The 24,014-nt window shown below is 40.3% G+C and overlaps 1 protein-coding gene across 1 annotated transcript; it reads left to right on the forward strand.

The window, feature by feature from the left end:
* Positions 1–16,718: 16,718 nt before the first annotated feature.
* On the forward strand, positions 16,719–23,512 carry LOC102201254 (40S ribosomal protein S19). Its single transcript, XM_005740623.2, has 6 exons — positions 16,719–17,069; positions 17,284–17,354; positions 19,913–20,013; positions 21,187–21,370; positions 21,465–21,519; positions 23,114–23,512. The coding sequence occupies exons 2-6, from the start codon at positions 17,284–17,286 to the stop codon at positions 23,159–23,161; spliced, it is 459 nt and encodes a 152-aa protein (XP_005740680.1). The 5' UTR covers positions 16,719–17,069; the 3' UTR covers positions 23,162–23,512.
* Positions 23,513–24,014: the final 502 nt, after the last annotated feature.

A 24,014-nucleotide genomic window follows, 5' to 3' on the forward strand; every position in this document is an offset into this window, starting at 1 on the left:
ATATAAATAAAACAAAACTGAGCAATAGAGAAATAGACGAGTTATCCAGTCAACTAAAAATCAAGCCCACCACTTTTCATACAATGATCAAAACATTTACACTGCCTTCGAAGACAGAACAAAGACTTCAGGTGGCTCTCAGCCACTCCTTGGCTTTGAGAAGTGATGCGCAGAGTACGGCACCACCCAAACAATGTAGGGGCAGAGTCTAGCGAAATCTGCCCAGTGACAGCAAATAAACTGGCAAGTGCTAGCTCAACAGGAATGCAGGCCTCAGACGGTGGTTCTCAACTTCAAGGTGAGGGAGCAATGCCGGCCTATTTGATTTTTTGATTTTTCTTTTTAAACAAAAAACCCCAAAACAAAACAAATGCACGTCATCAGAGCAAAAAACAAACAAACAAACAAAACAAAAACAAGAAAATCCCCAAAATGTTTGTTAGAAATCTCAGAGGAATTAAACTATACGAATCCATGTTATTCTCTAATCCACATTTTAATAAGATCTCTGGAATGGGTGTGTATTTAAAAAATAAATAAATTTAAAAAAAAAAAAAATGAAAATGACATGCATCTGTGCAGCCCTCCTTAAAAATCTGATTGGACTGTGTGTGAAGAGGACTGACCCCAGATCCCCGCTGATGCTGAAGCACCCCTTCAGTAGGAATACAGCTGGCTGAAGCTCCAGATTTAGTATCTGCGAGTCACAAACCATAAATTATTAGCTCCCAAGATAAAATGAGACTCTGTAGTACAATTTCTCCAACCCCACTGCCACCACCACCCCTCGCTCTCATCGTACCTTATTTACAAAGGCAGAAAATGTAACCATGGGAACACACTACCAGGCAACCTCAGTGGCTTGGCATGATGCCCAATGGTTGCTAGGGCACTGTTGTCAATGGCTATTGGGTTGTGTGGGCCAGTGTGTGAGTAGGAGAGATTGAACACTCTCACACAAATACACAAGTTTGTAGATTACACACAATATCTAGGCATTAAATAAATGTAGACCAACATGGTAGTGTTCCATTTCCATAATAGGGGCTTTTATATGCATCTAGTGTGTAATTATTTTAAATAATATGGGCCATTTAAAAAAATTTTTTTTAATTTTTTATTAATGGTTTGACTGTGGCTGACAAATGATGCAAGGCCGCTTTTGTTGGCTAACAGACAAAAGGAAAGATTAAGCCTGCAGGCAGTTACATGAGGCCCCGTATTCGATTATGTTGAGTAACATATGCAGCAATGATCCATGCGTTTCAGTCTTCTTCCAAAAGGTCCTAATGTGTTAATAGTGTTTTTAATGATGGAAATTCAAATTTGGGATAATTTTCATAAAAAGTCAGGCTAAAAGGCATTTAGCCATCATTACCCTTGATCTATTGCATTTACCTTTGAGTCACACCTCTGGATATCAATAAGGAAAGACATTGAAGTATTTAACGTCACAACCAGGAATTACATGGAGCTTTATTTTTCCATGGCGCTACATGGAGCTGCTGGATGGTTGACCTAGGCATTCCTGAAAACTGCAGAGCGTTGTGTAGATTATTAGCATACCGCAGGATAGAATAGGGAGAATCAGTAAACAAATTTAAACATCCAGTTTGGGTATGTAAATAAACAGTGATGTTTAAAGCAGAAGTCATTCTGGACTCATCCCAAAGTATTTGTTCATGACCAAGTAAACCATAATGGCCCTGCCTTTGGTAGCACAAAAATGTATAGCAATTTATGCATTTATGACACAGGAAGCCTCAAACACTGTGTTGCAGAGTATGAAACGGTTGAAGTGGAAGATAATGGTGAGAACGAACACTGTGCCATCAACAAAGCATGAATGAGAGGGTGGTACAAAAATTCATGTACAGCGGAGACAGTTGAAGACAATGGCAATGAATAATACATTAATAACGCTGGAAAATAGAATCCAACGTCATAAATTAAACAGCACTCACCCAAACAAATGCAATAATTATGACACTGCAATACAATGAAAGAGACAAATGCATGGCTTTTTTGTTGGTGTGCACCAAGATTCCCACATGTTGATGTATATATGGGCTTGTGTGTTCCTGTCTGTATGCACTTAAGGCTTAAGCAGAGTACTGCCTGTGGTGCATCTTATCTAATATAAGTGCAGACACAGCCTCCCCTCCCCTTGCTTCTCACTCCCCTCCTCTGGCCCTTTGAACTCAAGCCGCTGCTGGAGATGCAGTCTGACTGAGCACAGCATGTCCTGAAAGGAGGTCAGAGGGCATGACAAACAGTCTGGTGTCATGGCAACTTGATGCCGCCAACCAAAAATTTGGTGTGGCTGGTTGGTCTGCAGAAACAGTCCACCTATCAGTGGACAAACTCTCGGCACCTGGTTATTATAAAAAAATAATAATAATTAAAAAAAAAACTCATTAAGAAATCAGTTAGGAACATGCCAAAACATGCCGATGGCACCATTCCTTTATGATTGACAAGGACAGTGTAGTTATGTTAATCCTGCCTGATGTAAACACAGGAACCACTTCAACTTCTTTAGGGAAGCCTTTTTGAAACTGGAAATGGCTTGTATTCATTCCAGGTTTTTACAAAGAATTAAGTTTTAAGCAGAAACCAATAGCCACCCAAAGATTGCACAAGAGATGGACTAGCGCCTTGTTGGTTTTGGTCTTTTCACAGTAAGGGTTGGGGTTATGCTTGAACTAGTTTGTTTGCTCTTGATTTGCAGAGTAGTTTGAGGACACATCATACAACGAGTGAAAAGCTGTCCGTCAACACGGTGAGGGAGGGGTACAATATTGTTCAAACATGAGAATAAGGGCATGCAATCTCAAATATCTAGCAAAGACAGTGTTTGGAAGAGAAGCGGCAGAAACAGTATATTACAAATCAATGCTCAAATACAGCAATTTTAGTTGTGCAAATTCCTTTCTACGCAACTGCTGATACTGGAAAAGGTAGGCTGAGATTTTTGGAAGTGTTTGATCACCAATTCCTTAATCCCATTGTGTGCTTTAGCTCCTTTTCCCCCTAACAGATGATAGGCCATTATTACATTTCAGTATTTGCTATGAAACCATTTTGGGAAAGCCCATCAGCATGCAGCTCTAACCTTGACTGACTTAATTGTAAAATTTTACTCTGAACTCACTGAATAGCTTTCAAGAAATATGCAATTACTGCCACAAATGTCACCTCGGCTCATTTACCTCGCTACACAATTACCACCAAAATGAATGCCTCTCATTTGTTGTTCTAATGATTCTGAGTGTAATTCAGCAAACCTGAGAAATGAACTGCAGCTGTACTTGTGTCGCCTGCCACCAGCAGCCCTAGACTCACTATATTTTCATCTTACTCTGAAAGTGTTGGATCAATATAGAATCCAGGTTCCTTTGTAAGCCATTAGCTTGCCTGATGCTTGAGCTGAGACCTCTCCAAACCACCGTGTTCTCAGCCTAAAAGCTCTCATATCAGGAGAGTGTGATTGCAGGTGTGTGCACAACCTTTGAAGCAGTTTATGTCTTATAGGTTTGCAAATAGTCGTGTTTATCCTTTTGTTCTTTGCATCTGCATCCGAGAGGTTTGCGCACGTGTATGCGCACATGCATGTGCTGCGTCTGTAAGCTTCTGCGTGCACGGTATGTCCTTGTGTTTGCTCAATGCGGCAGAGGGTGGAGTGGCAGATCAATAGGAAACAAATGAAGATCAATATTAAGCCAGGGAGTGAAGGAGAGAGAAGGAGAGATTGAAAGCAAGTGAGTGGGGTGATGCGCCACAGCAGAGGAGGGGGGAGGATGTGTGATGGTGGGTTGAAGGGTGATGTGTTACCAGCAGCACAGCTACTAACTGTCCACTTGGGAAAGACCACTCATTTCTACAGCCTTCTACAACCCTCAGCGCTTTTACGTCACCAATTGTTAAGCAAGGTAGAAGGAAAATTAGAAAAAATATACAGCATTTCAACATCAGTGGTGATTTCAAGCAGAAAGTGAAATTTAAAAAGGGATTCTCTTTGTTGTAATTTTTTTTAAAGCCCTGTCAAGGTTACAAAACCCTTGACACACCACAATCTCCAAATGTACATACATCTCTCTATATATGAAAAGAGACAGATGGATATACATCCATCTGTCTCTCTCCCTCTCTGCAGCAGTAGTAAGTAGGACTATGATTTCTGCTTTACTTATATTTTATGCAACAGTTTTCCCCGTGTTAGTTTCTTTTTGGCAAGATCCGATTTGTTGATAACCAGGGCGAGAAGGTCATGGCTGCAAATAAACAAGGCTGAACCCTCCAGCTGCAGCTGAAATGACCTTTGACTTTTGCCCCTCACTTAAATTCTGTGTCTAAATAATGAATTTGTCTCACCAGGCGCAATAAGAAATCTCGATAAAGGAAGGATTTAATTCTGACCTTTCAACTTAAACTCCCAGCTGGAGCTTGACATTTGCTCAGCGACATCAGCAAGGACCCAACATGTTCAGATTGGAAAAGAGCTAAACTTCTGCCCAATTTCTCATTTTAGTGATTTTTAGTATGAAGAATCCTAAAACTTTGCTTGGTGTCAATTCCTACTCTGATCAGTAGTTTTTACCCAAAATTATTAGAAAATGGCAAATTAAATCAGAGTGGCAATTTTCCGAGAATAATTCTGTAAACAGTAAGTCCAAGATATCATTTCAGCTTTGAATGTAAAGTTTTAGCTTGCATCACTTAAATACTTAATATGGACAGATGCACCTAATCTAATGTGTTCATTCTCAAGGACAGGGTACTCTTAAGTTGTATACTGGCCAACTTCATTTGTCTAGACAATGGAGAAAGCAACCAGATTTAATTAATTAGAATTTCAAGGTCTTTCTAGGCCATTGTGTGTGCAAATACCTTCTGGCATTTAAACCAGTAATGTATTTACTTGCGACACGTACTGCATCATCAGTGATTTTAACCTGTGCTGAAAACATGTTTGACATCCTCTCACTTTGAAGTATCACCTTGAAACCGCAAACAGGATTGCTCCGTTTTGTGCATCAGCTCATCTCTTGGCTGTGAGATCAAAACATCAAGAGCCATTTGGGATTCGGAGCTCAATGTGACTTTCAAGTGATAGTGGCGAAAAAACAAACACATGGGTGCTGAGTGCCTGCGAATGAGCACTCTGCACTTTCAGCTCAAGGTTCCTCGGCTCTAGAGATGGATTTCAATGATAAATGCATCAATTAGCTTTGAGTGTAGTATTTATGATGCCTTAGAGACGATACTGTATGCTGTATAGATATTGTTTAATCATACAGCTACCTATAGCAATGCCTTTTACGAAATTCACTGTTTGGCTTTGTAAGGCAAGCCTGATGGACAATCGTGAGCGCCAGCATTAACATTACATATTTGACATTACATATTTCATTTAGGAAAGCCCAGATACCCTTTGACTGGCTTATTAGCAAATGGAGTAATAAATAACTTTCATTGAAATGGGGCAAAACAAGTTAAAAATCATGTATTTGTTGGATCAGCTGGCAGCCAGATTGATATAATTATTACTACTGACTTCAATAATGACAGTACTGCTGTGTTTTGATGTGTATTTTTGTCAAATTAACCTGTGCTGAGGACAGAATTTGGTGAAACTAAATCTAAACATCTGGCTGCAGAATATAAAGTGTGATTTTTGGTGATAATTAATTTTTGCAAAGCTTGACATAAACACATTTTACACAACTGAGTAAAATCGTTGCGATGGGCTATTAAATACCCAGGTCAAGTTGACCGTCCAGCTGCTTGATGCAGGGTGCAAGCAAGCCACCTGTGTTGTTTGCTTAAATGAGGAAAAGTGGTTGTTTTATCTGTTCCAATCTAAAGAAAACAAAAAACAACACAAAAAAGTATGTGCAATCTAGATCATCATAATCTCTAAATTTCTTCTACACTTCTGGAAGCAGAGAGCAGCAAACCTTAATTTCTAGCAGTGACACCTGCAGCATACAAGGAAGTATAAAGAAGGGCACAGCTTTCATTCTACTGCATTTAGGCCTTTGTTACCATTTTCAGAGGTTTAATATACAAATTATAGATTTGCTATATTCTTATAAATTAATGTAGGTGTGTAAATAAAACTGCTTCTTGTGGCTCATAAATATAAGGAGGAGACGGGAAAGTAATGTACTGACCCAGTAGAAGAGGGAGGTTAGTCATGTTAAACAATGGTGTGTAGGTGTGACTGTAATGACACCAAATTCTCTCTCCTACATTTGCATCAGTGCAAATTTTTCTGCATCATTCAGGTTGTAGATCAAACATCTTATTGTCGCTCGGTGCATCTGAGCTACAGAAATGTTTCTACTGCCTCACATGAATCATCACAAATTGCATATTTCGTAGTGCTCAATGGACCCAGTGGAGCACAGGAGGGAGTCAATCTATCAGACTTGCATGGGAAATAATGTCTGAGGCAGCCAGCTCAGCAGTCCCTCAGCTACATCACTGTCGCTCATTTATCCCCTTGTTGAACTCGCACTAGCATTTTCACCTTTAGCAATTTCACACCATGAGGGGAGCTGACAGACAGTGACCATGGATATAAACAAGATAAAGTGAGACACGAAAAAAAAAAGAAAAGAAAAAAGGGTGAGACATTACAATTATTTTTGAATTGATTTGCTTTTTTATTGCTTTACTTTTAGACCTTAAAAGTGATGATACGAAAGTCCCACAGACAGGAATTAAAATTTTAAACTTAATGTTGTAGTTATGTAGTATGCACCATAACCATTACACCAGACCCCTCTGTTGATTGAGGTTTTACCCAATGATAAGCCCTTTTGTCAGAAGAAATTTTCCAATTCTCCCAATTTTTCCCCTCCTAAAACGAAGAAACACCACACCAGTGCATGAAGGGGATGATAGCGGCCTCTAATATTTTTACCCTGTGAGCTCTAAGTGAAACATCTGTGAATGTAAAGTGCAATGGTGTCATCACTGTTCTTAGAATTGTCATATTTAAAAAAGCGGCAAATCCTCAGAGACCAAATGTTTGACCTTTTCCCATCGGACTACTTAACCATTATACATTTGTTGTTCAGCTCATTTCCTTTTACATCCAGAGACTCGTCTGCAATAAACACATGTGACAGAGTGAATCCAGCAAAGAGAGGTTGACAGTGAAACCCGAGGCTGTGATGTAGTACATCAACTCAAACCAGACAGTCTGCTGAAGGAAGAAAGAAAGAAAACAAAAAAAAGCAGCATGGCGAGCCAGACTTCACCACGTCTCTCAGCTTTTCTCTGTCCTCTTTAATCCGACACCCCCCACCCAACCCGTCTGTCTCCCTGTCTCTCAGTCCCCCTGAGGTGTGTTCTGTTTGTTCCCTCGCTGCCTCTCTCCGTGTCCCTTTCTCTAATGTGCTTTGGCGTGCGTTACCCACGGGTGCTTGCACGCTGCTGCAGCAATCCTAAAGCCGGGTCAGGGGGGCAGTTAAAGCGGCGCATTGCTGTCTGTGACATCAGTCACTGCTATTACTCACGTCTCACCTCTCCTCACTGTCTGAAACCACCAAAGCTTTAGTCCAAAGAGTGCACACAAACAGATTTACACCTATGCTGTCAGATTAGTAAATACAATTTTACTGTGCGTCACACAATCTGGTGTCAAATTCCAACATGCTGGATTTATTTAATTTAGTACAGTGGTTTTAATGCAGGCTCCTGAAATGAAAGTGCAAAAATTAACATGCAAATAAAGTTACTAAAATAAGGATTTCTTTTTTGCAGCTAATTTTTTATTTCACAAACTGGTTTACTTCCCATTCTATCTATAAATGGTTGAAATACTAAAATGGAACATTGTTAAAGCCCAAGATGCTTGAAATTGCTTATATATTGTATTTGTTGTATTCAAGTCATACAAATCAAAATAGGAGAAAACTAAATGTCTAAACTAAAATGAACTGCAGATATTTCTTAGCGACCCACCAACATATTGACTGGCACAAAATGGATGCTAAACATAGACAGCAAATCTTGTTTGCAAAATATTGAAACACTTTGACAAGGAGCTAAAAAGTTATACATTAATGAGAATTTCTTTGTGCAATAAATGAAATTCTTGTATTGATTGCCAACTATTTTAGGCAGATATCCTTATTTTACTTAAAAATGATCAATTACTCATCAGTCGTTATCAACTATGAGCTGTTGCTAACAGTTTATATAGGGAAAGTATTTTCCTATCAAATCAAAAACCTGCTTTAAAAAAAACAACAACAAAAAAAACATCAATTCTTTCTCAAATTTAAATCACCCCCAATCTCATTATCATTCCTAGTCTAGAAGATGTGCCTTGCACTCTGCATGATGTCTAAAAACTGCACGTCTGAAGTGCGTGCTTCCAGCCAGCCAGCGTGTGAGGATCAGACTGTCAAATCACCACATCTGCCATCAGTGGGAACACTTCAGTACCAGGGGGTTTGTCTGTCACCCCTGCTGTTAGCCAAGCCAATGAAGAGGTGAGCCTGCAAACTCCTTCACTCAGGAATACTGATAGCTGGTATGAAAGCCCTCAGCCTGTGTGTAAGAACACCATATAAATCATACATGACCAGCACCAGGCACCACATGCATGTTACTGCACTGCATTAATAAGCAAGCCAGTTGAGCCTGTGCTTCTGTGCGTCATATGCCCTGTTGAAAGCACCTGCAGCACTGAACTCAATGTGCCACAGGAAAGAAAAAAAAACAAGAAAGAAAGGACAAAGTGAGAAAAACAAAAGGAGGGCGAGTGGTTTGAGAATGGATAAACCAGACAGTGACAGTATAATGACGGCTGGAGTGTAAATACCTACAGGCATGAATAACTGAAGAAATACGAGCACGAGTGCATGGGGACAAATAAAAGGCAGAACAAAGAGCGAGAAAATCAGTAGGCAAAGTAGGACAACAAAATAGATGGTGTGACTGAAAGACAAGCAGACAGATTAACTAAAAGACAGCAGAGAGAGCAAGAAGGTAGAACAAAAGATGAAAGGATGAAATGAAAGGATAGAGAAGGGCAGACTTGGAAGAGATAAAGAGGGGAGGGAGAGTTAGCAGTGCGCATGCTAAAATAGATGGCAGACTCTTGCCAGTGCAGTGACCTAGTCTCGAAGGACTGAGGAATTCTCAGCGCTGACCCGGACACATTCCTCCAGGCCTCAGACGTTAACCCATGTCACACCTCCAGACTGTACGGACTGTAAAAGGGAACCAGAGCACCACTGAATCGACACATCCTACAGAAAGCACGCAGTTCATAAAGCAGCGTTAACATTTGTCATTTTGAGAGCGTGTTATTTACAACGCACCGTGGAAGCAGAGTGCTACAAATCTGAGCAAACAACTTCCACGAGAATTATAATATCAGGTAAAGTGCACAGCAGCGATACCGGCTCTGAATCAACAGCCTGTGCTGCCTGCAGAGGACTGTGTGCATGTGTGTGCACACCGAGGGCCCTGCAAAAACATTGTGAAAATATCAGGGCAAGAAGGGCTCTATTGTGTCACAGAGGCAGAATGTAGCTCTTATCCTCGTGCTGGTCTGGGGGCATGGGGTGACATCAGCACAAAGACACAAATGTAATGTGAGGCATCTCCAAAGCTAGCTTCAAGGCTAGACCACAGGCCTGTCTTTATACCCATGCTCTCTCACTTTTCAACAGCATCTGATATTCAGGACATGACCAACTGATGACCCTTCCACTTGTTGCTTACTAAGATCAAGCCCAGCTGACAAGAGTTGCACTAAACTGGTTTAAAAAAAAAAAAAAAGATGTGCAGTTAAAGACTGCATATTTGCCGCTTTCACGCAGGCCCATGGTTAGCAGATATCTGTGTCACAACAGGATGACTCAGGGAAGAGTAATTCAATTATTGTGATGGTGCATCGGCTTTTCGATCGGACCACAGACTAAAATGGCTGACCAAGTGTTCCTGACTACTGAGTGCCAATAAGCAAAACTCTGATCAGTAAAGCACAAACTACAGAATTTTTTGCTTCCTTCATCTCCCTTTATAGCAAGAAATTTCCTTACCTTTTAAAATCCCGTCCTGATGATCTGGCTGTTTCAGGTTCAGTCTGAAAGAGACAAATCAGAGTAAATCACTTGAAACAACTTTCAATCAGTATGTAGTGAAATTTGGAAAATGTGAGTGAATAAAAAGATTGTGGGTTATTCACCTTTAAAGCTAATCTGAATCTACAGCTTAGAATTTCACACCATTTTATTATAGGTTATTTATTATAAGAGCTAAAATATCAAAGTAAAATTACCCCCCCCCCCAACTGTGCCACTATTTCAAGGTCTTTAGTCCACTTTGTCTCTTGCAGAGATTTCATTGTATAGTTTACATTTCACACTAAGCCCGATTCTTTTGCACTAGCACTACAGTTTCCAGGTTAAAAGGAAAACCGTCAGCACCAAAATTCAAACCTGCTACAACGGCAGCTTGCATGGGAATTCCTGAGGTCTGTTCTGATCCAGTAATGTATGCTGCGGTTGAATGCCATCAATTATGAATGAGAAACACATGAGATTCACGGAGAGCTGGTAGAGGATCGTGGGGAAAGCAGAGGGACCGCAATAATCTGGATATTTTCAAACGAAGGTCTGATAGTAGATTATTTAAAGTTAAATTCAGAGATTAGTAAATCATTTAACATTAACTGGGTTCTATATTATACATTTTCAGATTAAAAGAGAAGCACAAAAACAACCTGCTACAAATTGGGTCATCGTCCTCAGTTTGATGCACTATGTATGGTTGCTGTAGCATCCTTTGTGCAGCTTCTCCTTTAAGTCCCAGGTAGTCAGGAGTGTGTTGACCCTGCCAGCGAGTTCATACCATAAGCAGACCCATATAGCTTCTCCTCCAGAGCCCCTGATCACGAGCCTGCTGAGCTGCCGCCTCAGTTACGTAAGATTACATAACACCAGGTCTGTCTGAGTAATATTTCATAACCTGGGGGTCCCACTACACAGGGCAATAGACACCAAATCCGCTCAGAAGTGGAATCAAAACATGCTTGGCAGATTTTAGCCAAAGTTGAAGGGGGAAAAATGAATTTAAAATAAATAAGAGCAGGTTGAGGGCTCTGGGCAGCTTTAGCCAGCCTATCCTGTTCTGTGTTTTTGCTAACCAGAGCAGATATGCGGATCCAGCAAAATTCTGACATCAAAGGCTTTTCCCTTTCATTTTCTTAAGAGCTACAGTACAGTGGAGGTCATGGAAAGGTTGACCCTGAAATGATGCTAAACAAAAAGCACCCTCCCTATTTGGCTGATCGCAGGATGCAGTGATGCTGTCATCTCATTGCACACAAATTGAGCACACATTTAGTCACAGACTATTATTACCAAACTAGGATAGAGAGTGTTATCCAACGCTCTCGGCTACACAATTAAACCAGTCTACAAGATGACAGTTTTGAATTCACTTTACAAAACTACGCAGTCTTAATGCACAAAAAGGTGATTAGGATTTTAAACTTAAGGGGGGAGAAAAAAGAAAAAGCATAAACTTGCACGATCAAGCATTTCTGGGATTATCGTTTGCACATTCACATCTATAAAGAACGACGACGCAGGAACACACATATACGCACCCCTTGGAGCAATACCTTGGATTAAGATAGCAACTGTGGTACAGAATGTGACATAACAGAAGGATATGTAAATAAAAGAAAAAAACAGCAGACACATGTATAACTAAGGAAAAGAAAGGAGATGCCAGAAGATATCCAAGGCTAATACCGCAGGCAAAAAAAGTAGTCAGGGCTGGATGGACCGCAAATGGACGATAGGGGACTTGTTATATATCCTGAGTCTCTCAATTGTCTGACTGTACTTACCTCACTGCTCTTACATAAAGTTAAGCACTTCAAAAGTCATGGTTCAGATACAAAAGTTTAAAAACCTGTTTGCCATTTAACTGAAATCTTTATACTAAAAAAATCACATCTTGGACTGGGTTTTGTCTTTACAAGCAGCCAGAGAGATTGGGGATACCCGGATGAAGGAGGGGGGAAAGAAAAAAAAAAAAGAAGAAGAGGAAAGAAAAAGGGAGCCGTATGGGAGGAGAGAAACATCTAATGAAAAACAAAACAGCAATACTTTAATTCTCCTCATTTCTCATCCAACTACCTCCGCTTTCATTTCTATACATTTTTATAACTAGCAGCATGGCACAATCCCTGAATACGAAACGTGATCATCGAGCAACTCCACGCATGCGTAAGTACTGCCGGCTCCCTTAACTCTAAATCACACTCCAACATATTACAACACACATGCACAGACACACATGAACAGAGTCTCACACATGCCTCCTTTCGAGTGCTGGCCTCCCATTCAGGGGCCCCCCTAAAACTGGATGCACTCAGTGATCCCTTTCCAAAGCCCTCATCTAAATGTGAGCAGAGGTAATCCTTGAAGGAGAGGCAAGGAGAACAGCGATAACCCACGATAAGGGGCAGAAGGGGGGGAAAGAAAGACGCCGAAAGAAGGTGAGAGGTGGAGCGAGAGATGGGATAGAGGAGCAGGATTTTTTTTTTTTTTTTTGGGGGGGGGGGGGGGGGATTAGCAACCTAGGGAACACATTTTTCAAAAGAAAAAGGAAAAGAGTTGGGGGAAAAATGAAGTGAGGTGAGGGGGAAGAGGAAGAAATGAAAGACAGAATATGAGAAAAAGGACATGTACACAGTATACTCACAGATGAATGATCAGAACTGATGAAAAATCATGTCTGAAAACAAAATCAAAGGCGGCCACATAGTGCGAGTCTGAGTTTGGAGAGAAGTCCAGTTTCTTCTCGTTCTGGAGTTTTTTCCCCCCCTTTTTCCCGCGATTTTTGTCAATTCCTATGCAGCTGTCCCTCCTTCCCAAGTCTATCCCCTTACTGGTCCTCTCTTCCCCCTCCCGTTTTTCTTGCCAGTACCGGTACTCTCCTACGTCTCTTTTGCTCTCTTTCTTGCCTTCTCTCTCTCTAAGGCCATGCTCTCCATTTTCCCCTCATTCTTTTGCCTCAGTCTCCTTCATGTGTCCATTCAGACATAATCTTCAACCCCTCAGCTTCAACTTCAAAATGCAGATAAGATTTTCTACAGAGAACGCAACTATGGAGTTGAAAGGAGAAAAAATATATATACTGCAGAAGGGAAGAAGAAAAAAAACTGTTTACAGGAAAGGACATGGCATGCAGTCTAATGCAGGGACAATCCACGGCCTGCGTTTTTCAGGGCTGCCACGCATAGTGAGGCGGTGGCGCCGCTGCTGTATATGAGGGTATAAAAAGCAGAATGGCGAGCAAAAGAAAAAGAAGGCAAAAACTGAGCTTACTGCGGTCGGTCTCCAGTGAAAGTGAACAGCATGAGGGAAATGAGTGGGAAGGAGTCCGGGGCGTGTGCATGTGTGTGTGAAGAGGTGGGAGGGGAGAAAAAGCCAACCAGAGAGAGGAGAGAAAGCGAGAGACTGGAGGTTAATGGAGGGAGGGATAGGAGGAGGAGTGTGGCGGTGGGGAAAGAGGAGGGGGCAAGAATTGGAATACATTTTTGTCTTATGCTTGCTATATTCAAATTTTGTGGTTCTCATTTTTTCATGGGGCTAATACCTTCTCTTTTCTCTGAAGAGAAAAGGAAGAAAGAAAGCTACTGTGTCTTTTGTCTCCAGCTCCTGCCGTTCCCTTTCCTGGTTTCCTTTCTGCTTCGACTCTCCTCTATTCAGCCCATTTTCTGCACGTGCACTTGAACTCCAAATCCTGTCTGCCTTCCCCTCCCCTCGCTCTCTAACTGCGCATCTGTGCGCGTCTGCCTCTCTCCCTCCCTCTGTCCTCAGCACAGGCTTGAAATAGTGCTCGCAGGCAGGAGAGCAGCGAGGGGAGGGAAAAGGAGAGGGGGACAAAAAGGGGAGAGAGATGTTGAGAGGGGGGGAAGGGAAAGCGCTTAGACAGGCTGACACAGAGAGCAGAGCTGCTGTGTATGTGTGTATGAACATGTCTGCACATTTGTAAACACATTTAGCTAGCTTTGATTTAGATACAGTGCTTCCACATGCTGGTGCAAGACGTTAGCTCAAATGACACATAAGATGCGACTTTACGGACAAGGAAAGCCACAACGTTCTGCATTTTCAGCACTTTGCCACATAAAACTTAAACGAGCATCGTCCAAATATGCATTGGTTCTGAACAGCTGAAAGAGGATTCAATACGTGTTTTCCGCAGTATTGATACACCGATACCAGCTGTGCTTCCTCACTCTCCTCTTCGACAGTTCACACATACACTGCAGTGGCCGCTTAGCCCCGCCTCCTCTCTCTAAAAGTATACAAATTCTTATAGTTTGGTTACCCAACTTTTATCCCTTTCAATGTCAGGCTAATTATTTAATTTGTCTCAGTGGAGATTAATGCAGAAAGAAGTGGACCTTAAAATAAACTGTTACAGAGCTGTTTTTTGTAAAGCCTGTAAAAACTGCACGTAGCCTGCAATAGATCATCCAGCCACCCGCTTCCACTTGCGTAGCCATAGAGGTGGTTAGCGTCTTTCCCTGCTGTCCTAAAGTGACAGTGGGCTAGTTTCAGTCATTGTGCAAGTGTACTGTTTATAAGGTTGGGGGAAACCTGCAGTCAGCTGAGACTAAAAAAGTCACTTGGATGAGCGACAAAACGTTTCTTCCTCACTGAAAACGCTACGTCCAGAAGAACACAAACAACCTTTTAGTGTCGTAAAGTGAGTGACAACCTGAAAAGGACAGGGTACACTGTATCACTGGGTTCGTTTATTTGAGACATTGTACTATTAATTAATTATTCTGAATTCATTTTTAATGCATCGTAGTTTCATGTATTTTAGGTTGTGAATTTGCAAGTGTTTAGTTTGTTACGCCTTTCTCTAAAATATGAATGTATGTCAGGGACAAGGTTTAGGTTTAGAAACTGTACAACAAGAACCTAAAACTTCAGTTGCACCAAACCTTTAAGAACCCTGTTAGGTTGACAAAACCTAAAAATGAGGACATTTACATTGTTATTGTATTTTAGTTTAGATCCTGTCATATAGTTTGTCTTAATTGAAATACATATAAAATCAATTTACCTGTGATCTATGGTAGGCTAACACACTGCACAGTAACAGAAACCCAGCCACATCCAAGTGAGAGCTGCATGTCAGCCTGGGGAGTACGAAGATACTTTGATATCCACAACGGAACAGTACTGTGCAAAAATACGCAAGGAAATTGTTCCAGCTACAGGTGAAAACCACTTGAGGCAAATATCATTGAATACAACAAGGCTATGAAAGTAAGAGAGTAGGAGATACCGGGATGACGTGCAACCCAAAAGTAAACAAATGACTCCACTTAGTATGGAGCTAGGAGCACTCACTAGTTAAACAGGATCAGCAAAAGGTGGATGGAAATTACACTTATGTTATACTTGCACTTAAGACTCCCGTTGAACAAACTACCTAGGTTTCTTTTGTTCTGACATTTGACTTATTCTGCATCACTACTACTGCACTGTAATGCTGCTGGCACTTTAAATTATAAAGTTCATTGGAAAAGGATTGAAAGTGCCCTTCATTGCATAAAAACTAAAATAATGCTGCCTGTAAGCAGCAATTACATAAAATGTTATTTTTTTCCCCCATGTCGTCAAATATTACACATTTCTTTGAAATATTGCAAATTATGAGGCAATAGAAGTAATGTTTCGCTTAATTTATACAGTGATAATAACCTTGATATTTCATTAACACAACTATAAAGCATCTTTAAAAATGCATTTACATTGTTCTGTAACACCATTGTATGCATAGAAAAGTACGTGGTCTCGTCATTTTGTTGGGATTACATAATGCATTTTTTGAAGCAACTGCACGTCTGCTTAAAAATCTTTTTTCTACTTGAGACTACCTAGTAAGATTTCACTTTGCCTTTTAAATGGGACAATTTTAGACGGCAAAATGTTAAGCGCCACGCTAAAAACCCAAGTTTTATGCCCTCAGAGAAAGGTATTGATGAGATGCCTTCAACCTGTACATGCTTTTGAACTGACAATAAAACCCCCTAAGAGCCTGGACTTAAAGTTAAGAGAAAGCTTCAAATCCTCACATTTAACAAGCCATTTGTTTTTATTGTTAATCAATTAAGTGGCTTTCAGCTCAAAACCAATTTTAGTCATTTTAATTTTAAACTTGAGTACAAGCCTGTAATCGTCATTTCCCTTGAAGTGTATTTGATGGACTTTTTTTAACATTACAATATAGAATTAAGCCTAATGTAATATCCATCAAATAAAATAGTTTGTTATGTATCTGATAAAGACTTGTATGGGTTCTGATCTTTGTTATATTTCTGAACAAGGCCAAAGCGTTTAGTTTGGGGGATGGTGACAGATGCTGACTGCTTGGGTAGCTCCAAATCTAATGCGTTGTGTCATGATCAACCGTTGAAATGCACTCTTGTGTTTCCTTCAAACACGGAGCACAGGCTCTGCAGCCGCAGAATGAGCTCCATTTAGCGTTTGACAGCCAAATAAAAGCAACGTTGACTGTATTTGCATAAACTAGAGTTCACTGCAGGTGAAAAATTAAGACGATACCAGCCCTCTGGTGCTTTCCTCCCCCCCTCCCTGACTGCAGAGCACTTTCTGAAAAGGATCCTGATAAACACGAAGTGGGCCAGGGTGTAAAGAAAGGTGCCACAACAGTCCCCCCTGCTGGGATTCAGCAGGAGTACTTCATAAACTGCATCCTCATATTCAAAAACTCGCTTTTTAATATTGTTTCGCCACCTTTTTTGACCCGTAGGATTACAATACGAGTGGAGAATATTGCCGTCAGTGTTACTTAGGTTTAAAGGCTGAATTAAGCTGGGATATTAAGCGGCAGGCGAGGTTAGTTTGGGATAAGGTATCATCTTTTCCAAACGAGGGCAGTCTCCCTCCATCCCTCTTCAGCATCCTTTTTTGCTGCAGTCACTAAGCTGGGAGTCCATAACCGCCTGCCTGTCGTCTCTGTGGGGCCTATACAAAGTAAGATATTTGGTAATATATGATAATGACAGGTGTACGTTTGAGTAACAGAAAGAGGCGAAGTGTCTGCCCCGCTTTCAGTTACTTTAGCTAGGCTAGCTTAGAGTTTTAGCTAACGTTAGCACGGACGGTACATCAGCGCTGATTTTCTGCTCGTAAAGCCGCAAACAGTGTATCATTTTCAGCTCACCCCTGTCTCCAACTGTCCTTCTAGATGCCCAGCGTCACGGTGAAAGATGTCAACCAGCAAGAGTTTGTCAAAGCACTGTCAGCTTTCCTCAAAAAGTAAGTAATGCACCACAACCTGCCTCTGCGCTTATCTGATGACGGGCTGATGTCCACCTGTCAATCAAGCGGGATGATGGGGTATTTGTGAAGGCTGGGCAGAGGCTCAGACAGCTGCAATACGCGGTGAATCACAGGGAAAGGACAGTTTATTAATGCAGACACCGAACTGAGGGCCACCTAAGATTATACTTTTTTTATTTATTTATTTATTTATTTATTTATTTATTTATTTTAATTTAAGGACGGGCGATAGAGGGAAGAGAGGAGGAAAACAGAATAAACACTTGAAAATTAAACTTCAGAGATTAAAATTGTAAATTTGAAGAAGAAATGCTTCGAAGGAAAAAAAAAAAGCTAAAAAACAAACAAACAAAAAAACAAACAAAAAAACAACAACCCAAAACTATGCGTCCTAGAAAAGAAAAATTCAATTTGAGAGATGAAGTTAATCGGAGAGTGTAAATTTGTGAGTGTTTAGCTAATTTTACGTCAAAGTAGCGCAAATTAGAATAAACTGGCAGATTTATGAGGGATAAAAAAGGTAAATGCAGAAGAAGAATTGACACTTTTTTGTGGAAAAAAACTGGCACATATTGGGTGGGATTGTGAAAAGAAATGATTAAAACTGTAGATTTGAGAGGGAAAGCTGCTAAATTTACTATATTGAACTATATTCCATTTTTTTTAATTGAATTTGTGTCAGACCTTATTTATTTATAAATCAAATTTATAATTTTTTTTAAAAAGCTACAAGTCTTCCTAACATGCAATAATTTTACAAGTTTTGTTTTTCAGCGATTACATTAATCTTGAAGACTTCCTAGAGAGACCCATGCAAAGTAATAAGAGATTGGCATACCGAGGAGACAAAGAATGGAAGAAACTCAGGAAGAAAAGCAGACCACAAATACAGGAGTGTATTTTCACAGAGGGCTAATTTCAAACAAGACACAGGTGGGAGCAGAGCTCAGGCACAGACAACTAAATAGAGGTGAAAACAATGAAGGAAAAAAACAAGAAAAACTGGAAGTAAAACCAAAATAATATACATGAGAGATCTAATTTGGTTACAATCAGAACCTGAAGTTTTGATTGCATAGTTTTCACAGCTAGGTTTCAGTAAAACACACACACAGATGATTTCTTAAAATGTATATGCATGCATAGACAATTATATTTGTATAACTTTAATAGTACTAAAGAAACAACCAGTCTCGTGGCCAGTTACGTCTTCTGTATTTAGATTAAAATTTTTGTAAAATGTAAGTCACTCAGGAAAATCCAGTTCATAGTTAAAAAGTGATTTAAAATAACTATTTTAAAGGGTCTCAGTCTCCGCAGAGTAAAAGAATGAAACACACATGGGCTCCAGAATGTAGTAAACCACAGTAGCAGCCATGATGACATGATGCTGTATTTCAGTGCGGCTTCTGACACATCACAGATGTTCTCTCTCTTGTGGTATGTGGCCATTCTCAGTTGAGTATTGCTGATTTTCTATGTATATCACTGCTGTCTTGTTCACACGTATAAACAGTTTCACATATGTTTCCCTTTCACTCACCACCGTGTGTGTGTCAGTGTTTATTGTGTGGTTTTTACTGGCCGATAAATCACATTTACAACCAGTGAACCTTCAGAGTACAGCCCGACTGACGGCTGATATTAACTGTTTGCCGATATATTGGCTACAGTTGCAATAGCCGATAAATTAAAGTGAAAATGTGAAGAAGAGAGGGGCGAGATGCCCTTAAACACTGAGTGTTGATGTTGTATAGTATGTCTACAAAAGGGCGCTCTCTAACTTCCATGTTGGCAACACAAATGTGATAACCAGCTGATCCGAACTGAGTGGCAGTGAGTAATCTGTGACTTGCTGTGACAAGAAAACTAGATTAAACTGCATTTTCATATTAGCTTAGTAATTTGAATATATATAACAAATATAATAATTTTCTTTATGTTTTGTGTGTCTGAAAGAAAAACTATTGGCTGATGTATCAGGTTCTTAGTTTTTTTTTAACTATGCTAAATATTGGTATCAGTATCAGTCTTAAAAATCCTATATAGGTCAGCCTGTACTCCAGAGGGAGCTCAGACTCATGCAACAACAATAATACACCCCCTGAATGCTGAAAAAAGAAAGCAAAATTCCAGCTTTTATTTTTTGTGTTTTATTTTACAATAGATACCCCACTGGTCTTTCTGCACATCTGCTGTACCTCTACTGCCATATTTTTGCCTGCATGGGATTAATAGAGGCTGTATTTTCATATTTCTCATGATGGAAATTTCTAACTTAGAACTACTTTAAATATGTACACTGTTAGTGCACTTAAGTGGAAACATCCTACAAAGAGCAATAAAATATGAAGTTCTTACTTTGACTCTCATCCAAATCGTAATCAAAGCTTTTTATGACCAAAAAAATCTGCCTTACTCTACACGATGAAGTCTTTACCTTTATTATCATATATATGAGTTGGAAAAGCAAACAATTTAATATGTATCACGCTGTTTTTATTCATCACATCACCTACTAATTGATTTTTCAGGTCTGGCAAACTGAAGGTCCCAGAGTGGGTTGATACCGTGAAGCTTGCCAGGCACAAGGAGCTTGCCCCCTGTGACGACAACTGGTTTTACACCAGAGCAGGTTGGTTTTCGTTTCCACGTGCAGCTGGAGTGACAAATAATCATAAAAAGTAAATGAAAGTCATGAACATGTCAGGCTCAGTCCTCTCTAGTGTGTGGATGTGCAGTTTCTCTCTGTCTCAAGCTGTTTTAATTATTGTTCAGACAAAATAAACAATTACACACCGAACAATTACCCAAACAGAGTTGATTACAGTCAACATGAAAAGCAATCATTAGCTGAATTGACTCAGTGAACTGAAATGTTTAACCAGAAGATATATTTTATTTGATAAAGTTTGGGTTCTGGAAATCTCATCTTAAGATGGAAAAACAATTCGGTCTTGGAGTTATTTGTACCTTTTTTACACAAACAGCTGAGTAACACAGGCAGGCCTTTCACTGTGGCTACCATGAACCTAGGTGCAGTACAGTCAAATCTGTTCTTTGTTTCTGAGCCCCTGATTTAGGGAACATTGTCTTAATTATGTCATTTTATTAATTCATGATTTCTTTTGAGTTTTGATTTATGTTGTTTGGTCTTCTGTTTATAATGTTTTATGTTCCCTGGTCCATTGGAATCTCTTTGTCATTTTTGCCCTTAGTTATTTGCTTTGATGGTAATAAGTTTGTTACTTCCTTTTGTGATCCTTCTCTGTTTGCCAGTCTTGTCTCTGTGGTCATTTTCTGTGTAGTTCATTTCCTGTTTTATGTTTGTGGTCTTTTGTCCCTGATGGTTTCTATTTAGTGCAACATCTTTTGTCCCATTATCCCTGATTTGTGTTGTGTTTTCCTTCTCAGCTGTGTATTGGATTGCCTGGAGTTATGCTTTGCTTTGGATTACTTTCAGACTTTATTATGCTTATATTTAAGGGCTCTACTTTATGCTTTACTCCTGTGTCCCATGTCTGGGTCTGCAATCCTGACACTTTCTCCTGTTTGTTAACTTAGTTTTCCATTATTGAGATAGTAGCATGCTGCACATTGTGCTTCTGCCTGGAATAAAAATTTGTTATATGAATAAAGCATATTCGCTAAATCCAATAGAAACGCATGCACTGCACACTGTTCCTTTACCTGTGGATGTCCTGTACTGACTTATATTAGCTCTAAAATATGTTGACTTCTTGTATTTTGAATGATAAAATAAGTTCATACTGAAACATACTGCACTGTATATGATACGTGCCACCAGCATCCACGGCCCGCCACCTGTACCTGCGAGGAGGGGCCGGCGTGGGCTCCATGATCAAAATCTACGGTGGCCGCCAGAGGAACGGCGTATGCCCCGCCCACTTCAGCGTAGGATCCAGGAACGTGGCGAGGAAGGTCCTGCAAGCTCTGGAGGGCCTCAAGATGGTGGAGAAGGATCCCAATGGGTGAGAAGGGTGAATGCTGAGACGATGTGATTCTGAGGTGGTGACTTCACAACAACTGTTATTTTTAAATGTTTTAAAATATTTGTGCTTACAGCGGTCGTAGACTGACCTCTCAGGGTCAGAGAGACCTGGATAGGATCGCTGGGCAGGTGAGTTGTTAGACTTGCAGTACATGCATATGTGGATTTATCTGTGCATAAAAATGTTATTGTTTCATTCTCTGTAATGTGCATATTATTCCTGCAGTTAGTTAAAGACTGTAATTGAGAGGGGTTAATCAGAATTTGTATAATTTTTATGGTGTAGAGGATAAAAATAATACTTTTTTGTAGCAGAACTATAGTGACAGTGAGCAGGGGATCATATCTAATTGTCATAATGTTGTTAAATAACTCTTTACAGTGGACCCATTATGGTCTTTGAGGTCCATGTATGTAAAAGTAATTCCTTTGAGCCAAACGCTCAGGCTTAGAGTTTCAGTCTTTTTCTAGTCTTGGATCTGTACGATATCACAGAGTAGGGAATTCCCTAATGTGGTCATCTCAGACACGCAGCAGCCCCACCCACCTACTGCTCAAGCCTTTTGTTTATGAAGAAATCAATTGGATAAAAGCTGGTTCAAAGGCTGTGTCTCAGACCCAGTTGTTTTTTATTCAGTATGAGATGCTACTCTTAAAAGGTAAGAATAAATGGAAGCTCATTACATTTATTTTTTGCTGTCATAGTAAAAAGAAAGCACAGCATCTGTTAATTCTAAGGTCTAGTTTGTTCAGATGTAGCTTTGCAAACCTGAGCTGTGCTGGTATGTGTTTAGTGTTTTTCTAATTGTAGTGTTCAGTGGTTTACACATTCAGCTAACAAGCGAAATATCCCCAGTTCAAGACCAGCAGAAGACACAAATCCCTAGGAGGGTGGCGTCAGGAAGGACAAAAATCTGTGCCAAATCAAATATGTGGCTTCATCCTCTGTGGTGATCCCTTGTGAATATGCAGCCGAAAGAAGGTCTCTGCTGTCGGGAACTTTAACACTTAACGCGCTAACTGAGAGTTTATCCAAGCTTTGTACGGATGACCTTGCGGTGAATTTGTTGGGTTTTCCACAGCTGCCATGAATGTTTTCCACTTGTGAATAATCTTTCTCACTGCAAAATGGACTTGAGATTGTTTTGAAATGATCTCATAGCCCCTCGCAGATTGACGGGCAGCAAGAATTGCTTCTCCAAGGTGATGTCTTTCTTTCTTGGCATTGTGTTAATGCACCCGAACGCTCCAGAGCATCAGTATGGGAAGGGTTATGAGATTATTACCATACAATCTATCATCTCCTTTTATAGAGGTGTTCGTATTTGGATCATTTTAAGACCTGCTAAGGGCCAGATGATTTATTTTTCATGATCTCATTCGTAAAACTCTAGAACTGAAAGAGTGTGCGCTTCCTTTTTTTTTTTATCATGACTGTAGACACATTTGATACTTGCAGAGGGCTTCAAAGACATCAGAAATTAAATGTCATTATTGCTCAACCCTTTACAGCACCAGATGTGCAGCATACAGTTGAAGTGGCTCCCTCTAGTGTTGTGTCTCAGTTATGGCAACAATGTAAAACATATAATCATATGTGAGATATTTCTTGGGATCTCTAAATAAATACTGCATGCCTTGTGTGCAGAGTATAGCTTCTCAGTTTGTTACATCAGCACGACTGTCCTCTCTCCTCTCTTTTTATTGTCTTTTGTGTGCTCAGGTTGCCTCAGCAAACAAGAAACAGCGGAGTTTACAGAGCGCCATCTGAGGACGTTATATAAGAATCCTGAGAAAAGGAATGCAGTTATGCCTTACCGCTTATTTACTCAAGTTCACCCTCCTCCCACATCAACCCAGTGCCGACAGTAACCGAGCACAAAGAGGCACTTCATAGAGATGCATGTGTCTAAAATACAGCGAGTGCAAATATCATACATGAATGTTTTGCAGCAGTCAGAGGTTGGCGGTGGCCTTGTAACATTAAGGCACAGAGTGGAAACAAAAGCACTCCGAATGCAGTGTTACAAAGCAAAAGCATGTTCGTATTTTTGCCTACAAATGTCAAGCAATGGAGAGAAAAAGAAATGTGAGAGCAGATGTAGAAAGGAAAGAAATGCAAAGAATTCTCATGCACATTTTTATTCATTTTCTAACTTTGTGTTTGCAGAATGGTATTACTGAGCACATATACGTTATACAGGATGCTCTGAATAAAATGAGTATGAGCACTGACTGAATGTCAGTTTTTATATGGGCCTGTGAGTGACTCTTGCTCAGTTTAGTTGCTGCTCATGACGCTGCTGATCCAGCTGATGTAGTAATTGAGTAATTAGGACCCTACACCGCCGGGCAGAACATGTTCCCTCTAAGCCTGAAGGGAAAAAGAAGGAACACACACATGTAAAGGAAGCACTCAAAACGTGCGGTTATCCTAAATGGGCGTTCTTAAAGTCAGCAAAGAGGCACAGAAAAGAAGACCAGACAGCAGCGAGGGAGGATAAGAAGGACAGACGCAACAACATTGTCATCCCCTATGTAGCCGGTGTATCAGAAAAAGTTTTCTCCAAGCATGACAGACCCAGCAACACGCTCAGACAGAAACTGGTTCACCCGAAAGACAA

This window comes from Pundamilia nyererei, unplaced genomic scaffold (genome assembly GCF_000239375.1).
Source record: "Pundamilia nyererei isolate P.nyererei 1_Seehausen unplaced genomic scaffold, PunNye1.0 scaffold00102, whole genome shotgun sequence".
In the NCBI taxonomy this organism is placed as follows: domain Eukaryota; kingdom Metazoa; phylum Chordata; class Actinopteri; order Cichliformes; family Cichlidae; genus Pundamilia; species Pundamilia nyererei.